Below are 20,143 nucleotides of genomic sequence, written 5' to 3' on the forward strand. Positions count from 1 at the left end.
GTTGGCTCCCCCCCCCCCCCCCCCATGTTAACCTCTATTTGAACATGGCAAGGACAGTATCTCCTGGAAATGGATTCAGTGTGGGAAAAAGCACAGGAAAGCAGAGCTAAATGACAGGATGCGGGAGACTTAAGGAGATAGTCGAGAGAGAGAAAAAAAGAGAGAGAGAGAGAGCGCCTACTGCAACCGACAAGACTTCTGGTGCTACTACTACAGTTGTTTTCAGCTGAATCAGTTTTCTGTTTCTTTTGAACTGCCCGTGCTGAAGAAGGATTTAAGATCTGAGAGGAACTCCGCGGAGAGATAGGATAATCTTGTTCCCTTTGTTCAGACCTCCTGTATCCAAAGCAGAAGATGGCCTGGGGTCTACTTTTGCACTGTGCAGCCCTCCTAGTTGCCCTTGGCAGAGCTTTGAAGAGTGGTAAGTGACTGAAGATCACTTTCAGGTGCATCCAGTTTGCTATCTGCAAGTTGGAAGTCCCTTTGCTTGAGATGATAAGCCAACCAACCACGAAACAGTTTTAACTGTATTGGCTAGCAGGAAAGGTTGACGGATATGCTGGGTATTCATTGAGAATTACACCTAATCAACACACTTAGTCTGTCAGCCCTTCCTTTTTGGCTCCATACTCTAATGCAATATGTAACACTGGGCATACGGCTCTCACATAATAGCCAATCATTTTAATGTTTCCTTCCCTTGGCAGTTGCACAAGATTCTCCAGAAAAATTAAACAGATGAGTATTTCAATACGCAAGTATTGTTTCTGAGGAAGTGAAAGCTAAGGGAGGTACGGGTATATAACTATATAACCATCTTTGCTAACCATGCAGATAAAATTTCCCTCATTTGTTCTTATGAAATGAAAAATGGCTTGTCTGTCAGTGCAAGGAATATAAAGTATTCTCCTTCAGAGGCAACAGTTCTAAGAAAGAATTCCCTCAAATAGTCTTTGTATCTGGCCTTGAGGCAATGCTTGATAGCAGCAGCCTCAAAACAACAAGGGTTTCTGGCACAATAGTGGTCAGGCATCTGGAATATCTCATTATATTATGCATTCTTTAAAATGTTCTTACTTTAGGAGTGGCTGGCATTTAACTTGCATGCATGGAGTGGGGAAATCACCTGGGTTTTTCCTCTCAGAACCAAGTCTGAGCAGTTATTAGCTAATTACTAAATATTAACTTCTCAGCTTGACTAGGATTTCAATCAAAGTAATTAAAAGAGGGACATCCTCCACTGTACTTCGGGTGGTATATTGTTTTAATAAGCGACTGCGTGTAGTGTGTGTGTCTTACAGGAACAGATTTAAATCACATGTTATGAGGGAAATTAATCTTTTTCCAATATGGTCTGAGGAAGTTAACTAATTTGGTCAAAGCAACTCAACAAGTTCTCTTATCTGCTTCTTCAGAAACATTCTAGTAGGATCTGGGAATCAGTTTGCAGGGAAGTATTTGTACATTGGAAATCGTGATTCAGTTTCAGTGATGTTTTGGAACTAGACCTTCTCTTTCAAACTCAAGTCTTCCTTTGCAGGGATTACAGGTTCAGGCTGTGCATCTTCAGTGATTCATAACTAGTACTGAATTTAACTGATATGTATAAATCAGAAGAGAATCATTAAAAGTGAGATGTACTAAATGCCTTCGTGCCATCAAGTAAAGTTCTTGGATGAGCTGAATCTAGGAAGACACTACAATGCTACCATTGAGTCTGAGCAATTGGGGGCAAAATATTTTTAGCCCCACTGAAGTCATCGCAGTTCTTTGGATCTGCAACAATTCAACAGATCCACCAATGCCAGATCTCCCTCTGCCCAATTCAAGTGTCTGCTAAATTAATTCATTAACCCTATTTAGAGCTAATGGTCCAAAGTCATTAGAAACTGCTTCTCTTAATCAAGTAAGAGAGAGATTTCACAGAGCCAGAGAGTCTTAACGGCCCACATTAGCTTATTATATTATCACTTTCCCAGGAGATAGCGATTAAAGTGTTATTGGTAGTTAGTCCACTAAATATTTCCTGGAGTGACTCTGTCAAGTAATTCACTGGTTTATTTCAGCCATTTCACAGATTTCAGATTCTGCCATGTTGTTTGCCTAGTATTAGAGAAGACTTAATGAAGCGGGATAGTTTTCTTCCTAAGTGTGCTACAGATGGCAAATCATGCCAGATTGTCTCTCAGGTCACATGCAAAAAGGTTTGCAGAGGAATATCATTGGCTGCTCATTTTGAACTCCTAATGACAATATCTTTTGTTCTCAGGGAAGAAACAGGCTATGCAGACTGCCAAAGCAGGGATAAATAGGAACATACCACCAACTCAAAAATCATAATTTGTTGAAGGAAATAAACCATCTTGTTCTCTTCTAATTTATGGCAGATGTTTCCCATAATTGCTGTAGTTGATGCATTTTATGTACTCTTGTTTTCAAACTGACCCAGTTTTCTCTAATAAAATTCTGCACATCAATAATTCCATGTTAAGAACTATTGATAACCATGTTCGTATCACCAGATTTCTCTTAGAAGCAGGATTCCAACCTCCATATGCCATTCCTGGGAAAATGTTACGCATTGCAAGCTGCATATGCTTGGTTCTGTGATGTTAGTGGGATATCGATATCATTGCACTAGATTAGCAGTCCATAATTTTTAAAATTAATTAGCGCAGACTCACAAGCAACAGTGGCATTATTTACACTAGAGGTTCACGAGTTGTCTTTTCTTCCATCTTTATAATTCTGTAAATTGTAGTTAATCCTAACATAGAGTTGTGAGTCAGAACACTTTTACTCAAGAACAACTCATGAGATTTGGAGGACTGGGGAAGGCAAGAATTTTGTAATTGGAACTAAAGTTTGTTTTCTTTTCCTTTCTGCTTTGCTAACCCTTATCTGCTCCCCAAGCAGCATAGGTGGGGGAAACTTCCGTAATGGAGCTAAGTAAACCTTTACTGCTTTAACAATGTGCTTTGTTGCTGAGTAGTCTGGACCTCTGGAGCACAGATAAGTTCGAATTGCTTAGATTTATGATAAACCAGAAAGGAAGGGATGCTGTAAACAAGCCAGATTGTCTAATGACAAAGAACAGGCTCATTATCAGAAAGCTAACACTAAAGGCAGCCAGGCACAGTGTCCCTTCAAGTTGCTCCCTGTGTAAAATTTGATATATAATACCATTGTAGCTACATAATCTATAATTAAGGTATACTACTATTCGGCCCTGTTAGTATTTTCTATACTGTAGCTATTAAGTAACAAAAGCTTAATTTGGGTAAAAGATATTTGGTAAAGCTACCCAATTTGTATTTTTAAAAAAATGATGGCCTGAAAGAAGATGAAGTTGATTCAGCTGTTTATTTTCTTTACAGAGGGGGAAAAAATCTATAAACAACTGCATAAATAGTTGTACAAGCTATGGGAAAGGAAATATATTAGCCTGAGTTGACTTGAGCTGAAGTACCCGAATGGCCTGTTATTTATAAGATGGGTTAATCAAATGATGTGATTTCTATATAACACATGAATGTTTTGTGTGTTTTAATTGCAGATCGATGTGGTGAAAACATAAAAATTTTAGAGCCTGGATATCTCACCTCTCCTGGCTATCCTAATAGTTATCATCCAAGTCAAAAATGTGAATGGTTGATTCAGGCTCCTCAACCTCACCAGAGGATTATGATCAACTTCAACCCACACTTTGATTTAGAGGACAGAGAATGCAAGTAAGTAAAACCGGTCTGTACGGGGAACCACAGCACCATCTAGTGGACAAAAGACATTCATGATGTCTTCCTCAGGGGGTGGGGAGTTGAAACAGCTTATAAGTGTGAAATTATGTGTGCAAAATTCATTTCTTGGAGATGTGACTTCAGATTGGACCATGTGTTTGTGCTACGGATATAAAAGCAAATGCACATTTCATACCATAGTAGGCACTGTCGTAGTTATAATCTTAGAATCTATCTGCTTATTTTGTTGGGACCTTGGACCAATTAGCAGTTATTTCTTCTGAAACTTGCAAAGGGAAAAAGGCAATTGCTCATTTTTTAAAAAATGTTATAATTATGAAAAGAAAAACACAGTCTTGATGCTTTTTTAAAAAACAAGCTCACCTTATTGACTAATTGTAATTCATTTTTTGTTCTTTTGATGGCAGTGATCATATTTATAAGAGAGTGGAAGAAGCCTGTATTTCTGTATATGTATTTTAGAGATTTCCCTTATTGTAATTAGAAAATATTGGTAAACCTTCAAGAAAAGTATATTGATTAACAAAAATATTTTTCAATATGAATTGCTGAGTTAGCTGAGAATTTGACAATTATACTAATAAGTATATAGTTTATACAATGTAATGTATAAAATGCTTTATAGCACTAATATCTAATGAAAATTTAGTTATGATTAAGGTGTTTCACTGGTTAGGTCACTCTTTATTACGGAGGCTCAGTAGGTGACTTTGGGCTAGTATTTCAGTTTTCTTGTTGTGAAGAAAATTAAGATAATCACACAGTTGCACTTTAGAGAAACAGCATAATGTAAATGTAATAATAAATACATGAAATGATCTAAAGTAGCATTAATTCTGAGATCAGTATGAAATAATTTATTTAAGCAATACTCTCACACCATCTGCTGAAAGTAGGCACTTTTCATTTTCAGTGTGGGAATATGTGTTCTTTATATAAAAATGTAGTCCATCAGAGAAGACTTGAGAACTAATTTGCCCTCTGGGTTTATATGTAAAAAGTGGTGAACCATTAGCTTCCAGATGTTGTTGGATGTTCCTAGCAGCCATAACCCACATAGTCAGTATAAGAGGTGCTAACATTGTAGTTGAGCAGAAATTGGAGGCTCATAGGCTGCTCATAGAGGTTTTGTTATAAATGATGTGGAATTCCATGTGTGAATACGCTCAAGTTCTTCCTGTAAGATAGAATGTGAGCCAATTGAAGCTGTGAGTCTTGGTAATCGTCAAAAGACCCTATGTCATAAATTAATAATACTTCCATTGTGCAAATGGGATGAAAGATAAGCCAGACCCTTTTTCTGACTAGGGACTGTTTCTGTTGCTTTTGTTACAAAATTAGAGGAACAGATTCAAAATCATTGCTGGATAAAGTGATTAAATAAGGAAACAATTAGTATTAATTATCCTGCTATTAATAGCCTCACTTTTAGACAAAGTGAGGCTGTGGCCTCGAGGAGTAAATGTTGTGTGTTCTGAAGGGACAGCTAACATGGTTGTCTTGTATTTTAAACACGGGGAAGGGAAGAGATACCCTTATTTTGCATTGACCAATGCTTTGTGAGCTTCTTTATAATACACTCTGCTATACATGGGTCCACTCTTGACTTGGAAAATACAACTTATCCAGAATGCAGTTCCGTGACACATCACAATGTGCTCTGCATGTGACACCTATGCTCTGCAATCCACACCAGTTTTCAGAGAGTTTCCAGGTGAAATTAAAGATGCTGGTTGTCATTTATATCTACACAATGGCTCTTCTTTTCTCCAATTATCTTTGTCCTGTAAGATGAGACAGGATGGGCATATTCCACATCTCTTCCATTAAAGAAGGGTTGAGGGTTCCCAGAGATGTGCCTTCTCTGTTGCCACTCCTGGAATCTGGAATATCATTTTTCATAAGATAGAATGTAGAATTATAGGGCTGGAATGGGAGCTCAGAGATATTCAAGTCCAATCCCCTGCTCAAGGCAGGAAACCTTATACTAACCAGGTCAATTGGCCATCCAGTCTATTTTTTAAAATCTCCAGTGATGCAGCACCCGCAACTCCAGGAGGTGAGCTATTCATTCCACTGATTAATTGTTCTCACTGCCAGTAAATTTCTCCTTAGTTCTAGGTTGGATCTTTCTTTAATGATTTCCACCCATTACTTTTTGTCCTGCCCTCTGGTGCTTTGGAGAACAAATCAATCCCCCTTTCTCTGTGACAGCTCCTCAAGTACTGAAAGGCAGCTATCATGTTACCCCTAATTATACCTACTTTCCTTAAGTGTTCCTCATTTGGTTTAGTCTCCAGATCCCTTATCATTTTTATTGCTCTTCACTGTACATTTTCTAGGATCTCAGCCTTTTTACATTTTCTAGGATCTTCAGCCTTCCATGTGTGGCCTCATTAGTGGGGTATAAAACTGTATTATCACTTTTCGTGATCTAGATGCTATACCTTTGTTGATGCAGCCTAGGATTACATTGGCTTTTTTGGCAACTGCAGCACATTCCTGGGTCATCCACTGCTGGTTCATCCTTATGAAGATACCTAGATTCTCTCTCAATTACTACTGTTGAGCCAGGTACCGCCTATTCTATAACTTTGGTTTTTCCTGATCAAGAATGACTGGAAAACCTGGCTTTTTAAACAGAACATGAGCCAAGAAGTTTTGTGATCCTGCCAAGTGATGACTGATGAAGGCTGTTGATGGCCAAACTGATGTTTTATGTATTTCCTCATAGCATCGTTTCATTTTTATAGCTTCTGCATTCTGATTGTATGTTTCTATTGAGTTTTTAACATAAGGCACCTTGAGTATTTCTGATTTGGTGGCATTTTAAGTGTAATAAATAAAGAACACTTGTGTGGGAGGAATACTCTATATAGGTTGCCCCTGGAAGCAAAATCTCTATGGCTGGCCCTAACTAATGAGCAGATTGCATCGCCTGACACAGGTAAGTGATTGAATGATTAGTGAGCAGGAACTGTAAAATAAGGCTACTTGTTTAGGGTATTTGGCAGGCAGGAGAGAAAACACCTTGATGATCTAAGGCTGATGAAAAGGAGCTTGAATCTGCCAAACAAGTGGGACCAGAATTTCCATCGTAAGTCATTGCAGTTGTAAGTCAAGTCACCACAAGACTTGACCTGATTTTAATAACATTTTTACAGCAATCATAAGTCACCATGGCCATTTAGCAAATCATGCAGTCATTAAGTAAATCCAGCTTCCCCAGTGATGTTTTTTACTGGAAACCAGCAAAAAAGTCACAAATTGTGATAATGTAATCACAGGATGCTGTGACCAATCATACATATAAATCAGTTGACGGTTTCCAAATGGCAATCACATGACAAAGACTGTGTTGCAATGGGGATAAATGTGAATTAAAAGTCATATGTGGCTTTTTTGAAGGTTGACATAATTTCAAACTGTTGTTAAAATGAGCGGTCATAAAACGAGAACTACTTGTATGGATTTCTAAAGATCAATGGAGTCATAGTTGCTAAATGTGACAATTGGGGAGATTTTAGAATGAGATTTTTAAAGAAATGTTTAAAGCCGCTCTTCTTTTTTCTGCAATTCAAAGAAGAAATATACATTAATGTAATATAAATAATTTAGTATTTATTTAGAAAAGCTGCTGGATGGCAGTGTAACAGTACAGTTAATGAGATGCTATATTATAGCACTCTATGACCATCCTATAGAGGTAAAAAGTTAACAAACTTGGCTTGGTCTAGGTGTATTGCACCCATGGGCATAATGCATTTCTTCCTTTCTGCAGAATATTTGCTCCCTTTAGTGCATGTTTTGAAACCTAATTAGTGTCTTTTTTTTAACTCCACTCTAATTGGGCAGTTTTGTTGTCAGGCAAAGATAGGTAATTTTACAGCCAAAAGCTTTGTAGGCAGACCTACTTAAATCGGCCTTTCATTGTACAACTTAAATGCTTCCTGTGTTATTTTGTGTTCTGTTTTAAATACTGACCCTTTGACTTTTACATTACGACAATTAAACTCAATTGAAGAGATTTGTGTCAAAGGAGCAAATTTGTCAAAGCAGAATTCTTCTCTTTCACAGGAAATTTTAAAAACTCTGTTCAAAACCGCAAAGAGCCTCACATTTTTCAGAAATTGCTATTTGTTTTGCCAGATTCTAGGTAGTGAGATACTATATTAGTGCAGTTGTCAAAAAGTCTTGGTTTTTTAGCATTAAGCAACCTATTATTCTCCAATTCTAGGTTTTCGTTTATTATCACAGCTGTATAGATAAAATATATAATATTGCAATCAAAGCAGTTGATGTTTTAGCTTCAAAAGCCCCACACTCTTACACATGAATATATATATATATATATATATATATATATATATATATATATATATATATATATATATATATATATATATATATATATGTAACCTCAAACCAGAGATAACAAATTACTGCTTTTGATGAAAGAAGTGCAAATAAGAGGTTTGTGTTTATTGTTAAATGTTAATTGCATTTGCCCCTTAATAACAGTTATGGAGACATTGGAAGGTGATAACAATTGTCACATTGAAGCTCTCTAAGAGCAGCTATAGCCCTGCCTGTGTCTGAGCAAACAAACACAGGGGACAGCCCAACTGAGACTAAACAATTCTCTTGTTTTTATTACAGTCTGGCTTCAGTAACAATCAGGGTGTTGCTGCGTTTGCTGCTTCTGTTGTCTCCTTAATCATCTCACTTTATGCAATTCTCTTTTCCTCCCTTTAAGCTGCTTTCATGTCTCCAGGAATTTGTATCTGGATTTCTTTCTTTTTCTCTAGCCTCGTTTGGGCCTAGCAGGCTTTCTGCAAGTCTCCCTTTATGTTTTATCTTTTTCTTGCTTCTTATCCAGCCTTTCTCCTTCTCCGCCCAGAGACGCCTAAGGCCTAATAGGCTGCAGTCCTTCTCTCAACAGTATCCTCTACATCTTCACTTTTATTTCTCAATGATGCCCTGATTTGTACAATTGGAGTTGCCCCGTATTTCCCAAGGGTCGTTCTCCAAGGGATTTGTCTCCTTACAGTACAAGCAGTTAATTGAGAAGTTACAGGACCACACTGACTTTCTAGAAATGGAGAAGGGAAGAAACCTCTGCTATTTAAAAAGCTAAGCAGCATTTCAAAAGTACAAAAGGAAAAAAAATGAAGCTGCTCCAATATCTTGTGAATTTTCAAAATGCAAACTCTGTTTCTCCAAATGCTAAACTTCCCTTTGAAGTTTTAATTACAAATGGGGAGGAAAGCTTGTCAAATTGCTCCCTAAAACATTTAAACTCAAATGCCTTACCTTCATCTTGTCATCCTTATTTAAAACTAAATGCTTGAGGACTCTGAGATCACAGACTGATAGTCCTTAACTTTAACCATTTGCTTAGTTACAGCCTACCCAAAAAATGGAATTTATGACGTGGATCCAAAGTTCTGACATCATCACCCTTCCCCCTTGGTCATGTGATCTCATTTTAGGCACTTGGCTACAGGGCTATTTTGAGATCCGCCTGCCTGATCCCACAATCACATAATGCCATTTTATGATGGTTTTATGATGGCACTTCTGGTTTTCAACAGTGCCCAGCCATAGCAAACAGTGGATTCACTTAGTGACCATGAAATTATTTAACAATCGTGCACTTATGACTACATCACTCATTTATTGACTGCCACAAAAATGTTAAAGTTACCCACCCATTTTGCAACTATTACATCTATAATGAGCAGCCTCCATAATTGTCATAACTTAAGAACCACCTGAACAGGCAGGTTTTAGAGCAGTGATAGAGGCATCCTCAGGAAGATTTTTAAAAGTCAAAATGGTGGCCATGACATCAAAGCACCATCGCTGCCAACATCTTGACATCTTTTTCTAATCTCCGCCCATCCTGCCCTGCCCCCTAGCACAGACCCCTAGAACAGCAGATATCAGATTGAGTGGCTTGGTTATATTTGGGGTGTTTTAACGTTACACTTTCATAACTACATTTCATTTTTTTTTCTTTTGCTCTTCCTTAGGATATTCTTTGGGTAGCGTGTAATTTTAAAGATCTTGTGAAAGTTTCCATCATGCCATTTTTATGCGGAAAACTGCTATGTTTATTGTTGCCTTTGTGAGTAGAAAGCTATTGTTGTCGTTTTATAGAGAATCAGCATGGTGTAATGGTTGAGGTGATGAATTCAGATCAGGGTGCTCCACTTCAAATCTGCCATCAATCATGGAAGCTTCCAAGATAAGTTTCAACTAGTTGCCCTTTCTTAGCCTAACTTATCTCATAGGGATTGCTGTTATAGGGTGAAGGGAAACTATAAATCAAGGAAAGAAGAACTGTTGGAAATAAGAAAATAATTGCAGGAATGTTCTGAAAATTGTTGTAATCCACAGACCTCTAAAGCAAACTCTAAACCTTAAAAACATAAGCACTGCGTGCAGTATTATAATGAAATATTATTAAAAAACAATGCACGTGAATGGAATTCAATATTGTCATGTTTGTGGCATATTTATTTTCACGTTTGAAATTTGGTCTTAAGATGGTATAATATATATTTTTGTATTGATTCATTTAATGCATTTCATTAGTATTGTTTATAAAGAACAAGAGCAAATGTAGTTGTAATGAATAGAAGAAAATATTTTCAATGCTTATGTTTTCATGTTTGTGCCTATTGCAAATATTTTGGGGGTGCAATTCTGTAACTACAAATTCTGTAGGATTTGTTTGCTCTAATACTTTAATTATACAGTATATATTCTTTTAAAACTTTATTCTTTAAAACTTTGTATCTAAATAGTAAACAAGAATGTCACTGATTCACAGGCATTTGAATTTATGGAAGTCTTCCGGTTTCCCAGCAATGCAAACTATCAGCATGATAATTTATAATGGTTTGTGACAAATGCTGCTGAGCTTAGAGGTGTGTGGTTACATTCAGATCAGATGTCATCAACTAGGGAGCAATAAAAATTTCACAGACACTAGGTTAAAAACATTAAGAAAAGTGAAGTGGATGTGAAGTTTCAGACAACAAAGTTTTACAAAGTAGAATGGGATAGTTAGAGGAAGTCAAACAGTGGGGTTTTTGCAAACAAACTATTCATTCTGTTCCACTGTTAACACTATTGTTTTATAGGTAGTATCACAAAAGTTATTAATATTGAGCTTGTTTAACTGACCATAGCTTAAATTCGCAAAAGAAAAGCTCTTTTGTTTGACAATTACTGAGTTTACATGCCATATCGCCACATCAGTTCAAATTGGGTTTTGGAAATATTGGAAGTATAACAGGAAAAGCCCAACAGTTAATTGTTCCTTAAATCGGTTTTAACAAGGATAAGTTACATAGCAGAGATTAAAACTATACAAGGATTGTAATCAATTATAGCGCTTTAAAATTAGCTATTATAAAATATGCCTGTATATATATGTAGATGGGTCAAAAATCTAAAACAGATGCTGCACTTAGAATTCTGAACCGGAAATCCACTCAATATCATTTACTGTTGAGCAGGAGTATGGATAACATAATTTTGCCATAAATCAGTCTGGGGAAAAAATCTAAAACTGATAAAACAAGGTGGGCTTTCAGACATAATGGAATCAGAGGAAATATTATAAAGGTTGGCACAGATAGTTGTGATGAATCAATAATCCTTTTCTGATTTACAATTTAACCAGACTGAAAATGAATTCCAACATTTGTTTATTCTTTTTTCAGCCTCCATTGTAAATCACCAAATTATTCAGCCAGAATACTAAAAACTTTCCAAACAAGTCTGTAAAACATAGTTGAAACATTGATTGATGAAGACCTAATCTGTATTGTTGATGTTTGCCAATTTAAGATACAAGGATATACATGCTTCTTTTTATCTACTTTTCCTTGGAGTAATTTTGAAGCTAACATGCATGTGTGGAATCAGAGCCAAAAGTAGTTGGCTCTTTCCATTACCTCTTTCTAAAATCTCTTTTTCTGATCTAACACTCTTATTCTTAGTTCTTATTCATTCTCTTTCTTGCTCATATAGCAGCTACCAAACAAGGGACAGGTCTTCTTGTCAGAAATCTGAACAGCTTGCTTGGAGGATGTTTTTTAAATTAGACTTTGGCCACAAGAAAATATCCCAAAAGCAACATGTTTCTTAGAACTATAGGTTCATCACCAACAACAGCATCATACATTTCTTTTTAGAGGACATTTTTACCATATTAAAACAGGGCTGATCTGACAGGTTACCCAGGAGAGAGCATGAATAACAGATTAGTTTGAATTCCTTCATCTCTCATTTTACAAATTGAATCTGGGCTGTACATTTAGCTATATTCAACACATAGTTGGAATGAGCCCAACTCATCAGGCAATCTGTATAGTGCTGTCTGGTTGCCCTGTCCTTGCCATTTATTTACCACTACTCCAATTTATATGTAGTACACAAAATGTAATTAATGCCAGTCAACCTGATTTTTTAAAAAAATAGGTCTTGTCAAACAAACCTGATTTCATGTTGTGATGAAATTAAAGTTTGGCTGATGATAGTAACAGAGTTGATATAATGTCTTTTGACGTGTCTATATGATATATAACAGCTGGTTAAACAACCATACTCAGTGTGTGTTCATTAATCAACCTGTTGGGCGGTCTCAAATTGGATGCTATAGGTCTCTGTTGTAGGGGTGTTTGATCCAATATTTTTATATATGATTTTCATATGAAGAAGGGTTATCATATTTGCAAAAAAACACAAAACTAGGAGGAATAAACAATATTATAGAAAACAGATTTAAGATACAATAGAATACTGTACAGTGGGAACCTTGTTTAAAATTATTTATATGAAACAAAACAGACATACTATAAGCCGTTAGCACAAAGCCGGAAGGTTGGTAAGGCATAGTATGGAAGATATGGTTGTGGGGGGGGGGAAGTATATTACTAAAGTGCACTAGATGTTCTGGAAAAGTAGTTAAAGATGGAATTCCTGAGAATTGGTCCAATACAACTGGCAGCATAAGATTAGGGAAGGCTTTCTTCATGTATAATAAACTCCATGTGAGCCAATTGTGTAATTTCAACTGAATTAACAAAAGCATGATGCTCACTCACATCAAAAGAAATAATAGTTTCACTATATTCTGCACCATTCAAATTAATTATACTGCATGTTCTGGACATTTAATTTGAAGAATATTGAGAATCTGAACTATGCCCAAAGAAGAGGATCCAGGATGGTTAGGGAACTGAGCATTTTAATAGTTAAAAGATTATCATGTAGAAGGTAGCATAGTAGATGAGACTTGATGGAAGTAACAGACAGCCCACATTTTATCATGCAAGGACTTATTTCTTTTTTTCCAGATCTTTATACTATCTCATGAGGTATTTAGGAAAATTTGAGATTCTAATTTGAGATTCCTAATTTTCAGGAATTCCATCTTTAGCTACTTTCTCAGAACATTTAGTGCATTGTAGTAGTATATTTTTTCCCCAAGTATGCCTTCTCTCTTTGTGCTAAAGGCTTATTATAAAGAACATAAAATATTTGCCCTTGTTTCATAGAAATCATTTTGTCTCATAGGAATCATTTTTGTCTTTTATAGACAAGTGTTTGTAAAGATATTTTAACTTTGACATGATTGTCTTATGCCTCTGACATTGAAAAAACTGGCAATTATATTGTACAAGTAATCCTCAATTTATTAGCACCATTGGGACTGGAAAATTCATTGTTAAGCATTGCAACCATTAAGTGAGACATCATATGACCTCATTTGACTTAACCTTAGAACATAGAATAACAGAGTTGGAAAAGGCCTTGGAGGTGTTTTAGTTCAACTGTTTGAGTAGGAAACCATTTTGGACAAATCATCCAATCTCTTCTTGAAAATCTCCAGTGATGGAGCACACACAAGTTCTGGAGGCACTGATTCTTCTCACTACCAGGAAATTTATCCTTAATTCTACATTGGATCCCTCTTTAATAATTTTCCACCCATTATTTCTTGTCCTGCTGTCAGGTGCTTTGGAGAATAGGTTGATCCCCTCTTCTCTGAGACAGCTGCTTCAAGCTGTTCCAGAACGACAACCCTCACTGCCGCTCTCCATCGATTTGGGTTTTATAGCCAAATGGCTGGAAGGAAGCCTGCCCTCAGTGCAAACCACATGAAAGCCTGCTTGGAATTTGCAAAAAAAACACAAAAAAAAACACCTGAAGGACTCTCAGACTGTGAAGAACAAGATTCTCTGATCTGATGAAACTGAACTGTTTGGCTCAATTCTAAACATTATGTCTGGAGGACACTGCTCATCACCTGCCCAATATCATCCCACAGTGAAGCAGTAGGGACTGGCAGATTGGTCAGGGCTGAGGGAAAGCTGAATGGATCAAAGTACAGGAATATCCTCAATGAAAACTTGTTCCACAGAGCTCAGTACTTCAGACTGGGCCGAAAGTTCACTTTCTAACATGACAACAATCCTAAACACAAAACCAAGACAACATAGGAGTGGTTTAGGGACAATTCTGTGAATGTCCTAGAGTGACCCAGCTAGAACCCTGACCCTATTGAACATTTCTGGAGGGACATGAAAATGGCTGTCCACTGACAGTCGCCATCCAATCTGACTGAGCTTGAGAGGATTTGCAAGAGGAATGGCAGAAAATCCCCCAATCCACTGGGAAAATTCAGTGCAGGTAGTCCTCAACATAGGACCACAATTGGGACCAAATATTCTGTTGATATGCCTGATTTTACAACCTTTTTGTCATGGCTCTTCAGTGAATTGCTCAGTTAAATGTGTTTTTAAATTATGTTTGCCCTTGTCACAACAGACACATTTATTCAACATCAGATATTAATGATACCAATATCTTAAGTGTATTTCACCCCATTTTACAACCTTTCTTGCCACAGTTGTTAAGTGAATTATTGCAGTTATTAAGTTAGTAGTAGAGCTGTTAAGTGAATCTGGCTTCCCCTTTGCTTGTCAGGAGATCACAGTCACATGACTCCAGGATACTGCAACTGCCATAAATATATTCCAGTTGTCAAGCATCCAAATTTGATCCTGTGGCCATGGGAATGTTGCAATGGTCATATATGTGAAAAACAGTCATCAGTCGTTTTTTCAGTGCCATTGCAACTTAAAACTGTCACTAAGCAAAGGGTTGTAAATTGATCACTACTTATATATGGCTTGGCTACTCATTTAGCAATATATATGGCACAAAAATTTCTTTGCCCAGTCAGCATATCTTCCAAATTACTGAGTTGTTTGTTTGTTTGTTTCTTGATATTCTCATACAGCTCTTGGGAACTCTATCATCATCCTACAAACTTTTATTCATTTCTGTATTCATATCTGGGCTCAAATCCAGAATGTCTTTATATATATTTATAACAGACACTGTAGGTTGTTCTCTTATAAAACAAGCTGCCAAATGCATTGAGTAAATGCATATTTTCATGTCTCAAAGTCTTTTTGAAAAGTAACATTCAAAAATAAAAGTCTTACATTGTATTATATGAACAGCTGCAGTTTGGGTTATATATATACATAGACTTCAAAAAGAGATAGCATTCATACAGGATTTAGGCCAAATAGTAACTTAGAGGCTTGATGATTGGGGTAGTTAACTTTGGGAAATAAATGGACATAATAAATACATAATATAATAGCAAATTTTATCAAATCAAATAAATATATAGATTAAAATGAAAATTGACATTTATATACTAGTAAAGCGAACGTCATCATGAGAGGTGATATTATATAAGTTTCTGTTGTTGTTATATCTGTAGAGATGGCTATTTCTGGAAAAAAGAAATACAACTGATTGAATTATATATTACCCTAAAATCTGTTTAGGCAAAATACTGCAAGCTAATTAAAGATATTTTAGGATGCACTTCAGAGCACATTTATCTAGAAGCAATTCTTACCTAGCCCAACCAGGACAATAACTGAGTTATTTAATGCAATGAGTTTTGCCTTGGCAATAGTTTAAATCTGCGTAAATTTACATATGAATAAGAACATATTTAGTGGTGAATAAAGTATAGTTTCTTGTTTTTAAATTATGTTTGCCCTTGTCACAACAGACATCATTTTAGAAAAAGTTTTTTTTTCCAACTGAAAACCATTTCTAAGAAGCTGCTTGCTTCCTATGTTTTTGTGAGTATTTATTTACACTTGTTTAATGTCTGAAAAATAAGAGCATATCCATCTTAAATTAAAATAGGCCATTGGTCTATTTTTGCGGTATTTCAGGTCTTTGCACTGGAATCAGGTGGTAAGGGTTGGATTAAAGCGATGATGTAGGATTGAAAAAAATGCAAGAACTCTTACTTCATCATGATGTAACCATTGTTTGAGTAATCACGGTCAACTTCTTAATCTAATTCTGCTATATTTCAACTCAGTAACCCTCTCTGAGATAAGCAAATATTGTAACTCCTCTGTTACTGTGACATTTCTATAACAATAGTTGTGGCAGAAACGTTAAATCCAGTTGCTGTGCCTAAATGCTGATATTTTAACTTTGTAAACAATAATACGTTTTTTTTACAAAGTATGAGTGGCTAGTGAGATCTCACCACAGAAAAGAAGGCAATTGGCAACTGCCTTTTTGGCATGGAAGTTGGAAATACAAGCGCAGGAGAATTGGGGGCTGCAGAAGTCAGCAAGTTAGACTGAACTGTAGAATTTCTGGTTTCAGGCAAAATGAGAAACTGGTTACTTTATTCAACTTCAGTCCCTGATATATTTTGATGGCCAAATGTGGCTCTAGGTTGGTGCCTTGGTATGCTGGACCCCAATTAGGATAGGAAGGCCCTTTAATTTACGGTTTATTTGAAAGTTTCCAAGATAAAAAGGATTCTCTTTTATAAGAGAGTGAACCTGGAACATAGACTTACATTTCTTTGTATAGTTTGTACAACAAAGATACTTCAAAATAAAGGTTGAATTAGGAAAAATCATCTGTCCAGTTATATCATGAAAAATTAGACATACAATATAATATAAACATAAAAATTGAAAAGAACATTTTATTCTGAATAAAAGAAACATTTGGAAAGGAAAAAACGTCAGAATGGATATTGGTAAAGATACATTCAAGTGCTTTTCCAAGCACTGGGCTCAAATTCTTGCTTTGTTCATAGAAGCTTGGAACACCAGAGAACCAAAAAGTATTTTATTTAGAATGTATATAACACTTGGCCAGTCCTAGTTTGAAAAGAAAAGGCTTTTTTACATTCTTCTTGAAGTTTAAGAGTTATGGCAAATTATTTAGCAATGCATTTGAAAAAGAAAGAGAAATAAGGCTAATTAAAATAGAAGGAAACCTATAGCAGTTAACTAGTGCAATAGTACTGCAAAAGCCATATTGCAAGTATTGCAAAGTCCATACTGCATGGACCCCTTTAATAGCTTCATTAATTTAACCAACTATGTTTACTTGTTTGTTTGATGGATTTTGCTGTAATGCAATCAAGGACATTCTCCACAGTTACTGAAGTGGTGTCCGATCTTGGCAACTTTAAGACCTATGGACTTCAATTCAGAGCTTCCTAATCAACCATGTGGACTGGGGTATTCTAGGAGTTGAAGTCCACAAGTCTTAAAGTTGCCATCATTGGACACCTCTTGTTCACTGCATGTCAGCTGCTTGCAGATGTTAGGAATGATGTAGGAAAGATCTAAGCTACGTTTGACTAAGTCAATTTTCAGCAAAAAGAGTAGCTTTTTATATCTGATTTAAAGCATGGACATAAATACTCATTTGAATGCTTAAATTCCATTTATTTTGTCACATTACAGTGCTCCCACCAAGTAGCTGCAGATTATATTTCCAAAGATAGTGAAATTAGAAGCAGAGCTAAACCATAAATAGAATAGTTGCTAAATAGTTCCTTTTAAAAAAAATAAAAAATTTACATGTTCTGCTTTTTCAAATAAATCTAACACATTTATTTAGCTGTCTCTTCTATAAATAAACTAATTACATTTTGTAGCATGGTAATCATTATCTCTGGTAGCATTAAATCTCAATAAGAATACTTATTCAGTGTTTTTAGAGGCTCAAGGAAAATTCAATCTCTCCGGATTATGTTCTCAGGAGATCACAATTTATCCCATTTGTCCTAATTTGGCCATGAAGACAATCCCTATAAGCAGAATGCAATAATGATTACAGAACATTGAATTTGTTACATGTGTGAATGATCAGCATTAATGTTTTGGTGTAGTACTATTTGTTGTTGTTGTTCATCGATAGGTCATGTCTAATTCTTCCCAACCCCATGGACCACAGAATGCCAGGCTTCGCTGTCCTCCATTGTCTCATGGAGTTTGCCCAAATTCATGTTCATTACATTGAAAACACTGTCTAACCATCTGATCCTCTGCTGTCTCCTTCTCCTTTTGCCTTCAATCTTTCCAGCCTCTTCATTCTTCCTGGAGCTACTTGTAATTGCCCCCTGGTCTTTCCCTCTTCTCTGACTTAAAGGGCTCCTCTTCCAGTATCCTATCTTTTCAGCCTTTTAGTCTATGGAATTTTCTTGGCAAGAATACGGGGTGGGTTACCATTTCCTTCTCCAGTGGACCACATTTGCTCAGAATGTCCACTATCAGTCTTGAGTGCCCTGCATAGGTTAGCTCATACCTTTTTTGAGCTTTACAAGCCCCTTCATCACACCAAGGCAGTAATCCATAAAAGGACACATTAGTATACACTAATACTAATTTGTATACTAGTGTATACAAAGAAATAGCATGCAATGTTCCACATGTCCTACCTTGCAAATCACTGAGGATCCCAGATTCCTATTCTGGTGTAGCAGTGAAGGGACTCTCCTTTTCTGTTCTGGATAATTAGAAACCATTGAATCATGCTGTTGTTTAGGAACCAGGAAAGAATTTTATAAAATTACAGCTCTGTTTCTCTTCAGAAAACATTTCACCTTATGGCAGCTCACAATTTTAGTTCTCTTTAAATACAAAACAAAAAAAAATCAGACATTGTAAGAGCTTTTGTTTAACTATTTTAGGGTCAGAAATTGTTATTATGGCCTATCTGACCATTGAAAATGGATTTAAGATCCCTGATGAACTGGGGCCCTGTGGAACTAGACTGGCTTCAAATTTGCAAGATTCTGATTTTTTTTTGGGGGGGGGGGGAAGCCCCATCCCAGTTAAAGCTTCAAATTAAAATAATGTGTATGAATTTAAAGCTACAATCCTAAATTGGCCCAACGGGGTTCAAACCAAAATTACTTTGCCTACTTTGTCATCTTTATTATTTGGCTGTTTGAATGCTTCTTTTGCTCGGATGGATGCTGATAATTCCATTTTAGATAGCAGGAAAACAATACAAGGATGAATAATACAAATTAAACATACTATGAATATCAAAATTGATTTGATTTCTTTGCAATGCATATTAATTTAATTTATTCAAGATGATAAAATTCCAGAATTATTATTTTTTCCTAGCAGAAAGTACTCTTCATACTAAGCTACTTAAGATTAGCAATTCCACTTTCACAGGGCTAAATAAAATGTTTTTTGGAGATTACAAAGTTTACATGTGCTCTGGTTCCACTATCAATGTCTTCTATGGGTGTGTGCCCTCATTCATGAGTTTTTGGTACAGGGAGATGTTAAAAGGAGTTGTATTCCATCTCATTTAAGCACCAGTAAAGTTTAATCATATGTTACTCGACCATTTGTTAGGTGTCACCAAGTACTATCAATACAGTGTCAGGCTATAATGATTATATGTCAAAGTTAAAGCCTAAATATGCAGAAAATTATTATTGTGTTCTTTATCCTTGTGTATTCTTGCATTACCATTGTCTTGCGTTGCTTGTGTAGCACCTTACCTGTATGATCTTGAAGCCCCTTCTTTGTGCACTGCATTAATACTCCAGTAAAATAACAATTGTGTCTCATTTCATTAAGTTGAGAAAGGAAAACTAGGTACAAATCAGGATTTTAATCCAATATTTGAAACTGATTTTTAAGATATGGGCTTTTTCCAACTAAATATGTTGAAATGAAGAACTATAGTAGATAGATACACTATGCTCCAAGCAAGACCAGTATTAACACAGTGAAATATTTCTTCTTCCTTTTGCATTAGACTCCAGTGTCTCCTTTCTCCTTCTACCCCAGAGGCTGAAGGAACAGAAAATCTAGTTATCTGGCAACTCTATGTGTGTGTCACTGATGACCTAAAGTTATCTCCCAAGACAGCTTCTGGATTTAGTGCAATAAGAAAGACATATATTCTTTTGATGTCTGCAGCTATGTTCTTCCCTCCCACTCTTCTCTTTGTATTTCTGAAAAAAAGAAAAACTTATAGCA

The 20,143-nt window shown here is 36.1% G+C and overlaps 1 protein-coding gene across 3 annotated transcripts in view; it reads left to right on the forward strand.

The window, feature by feature from the left end:
• Positions 1-283: 283 nt before the first annotated feature.
• The window catches only part of NRP1 (neuropilin 1), a 134,611-nt gene continuing 114,751 nt past the window's right edge, over positions 284-20,143 (forward strand). For all 3 annotated transcript variants that reach the window (XM_029283358.1, XM_029283359.1, XM_015812022.1), the window contains exons 1-2: positions 284-421; positions 3,557-3,731. In XM_029283358.1, the coding sequence (XP_029139191.1) occupies positions 355-421; positions 3,557-3,731 (242 nt within the window). In that variant the 5' untranslated portion in view covers positions 284-354. The remainder of the gene's footprint in view (positions 422-3,556; positions 3,732-20,143) is intronic.

The sequence above is a fragment of the Protobothrops mucrosquamatus genome, unplaced genomic scaffold (genome assembly GCF_001527695.2).
Source record: "Protobothrops mucrosquamatus isolate PMUCROS unplaced genomic scaffold, P.Mucros_1.0 scaffold61, whole genome shotgun sequence".
NCBI lineage: Eukaryota > Metazoa > Chordata > Lepidosauria > Squamata > Viperidae > Protobothrops > Protobothrops mucrosquamatus.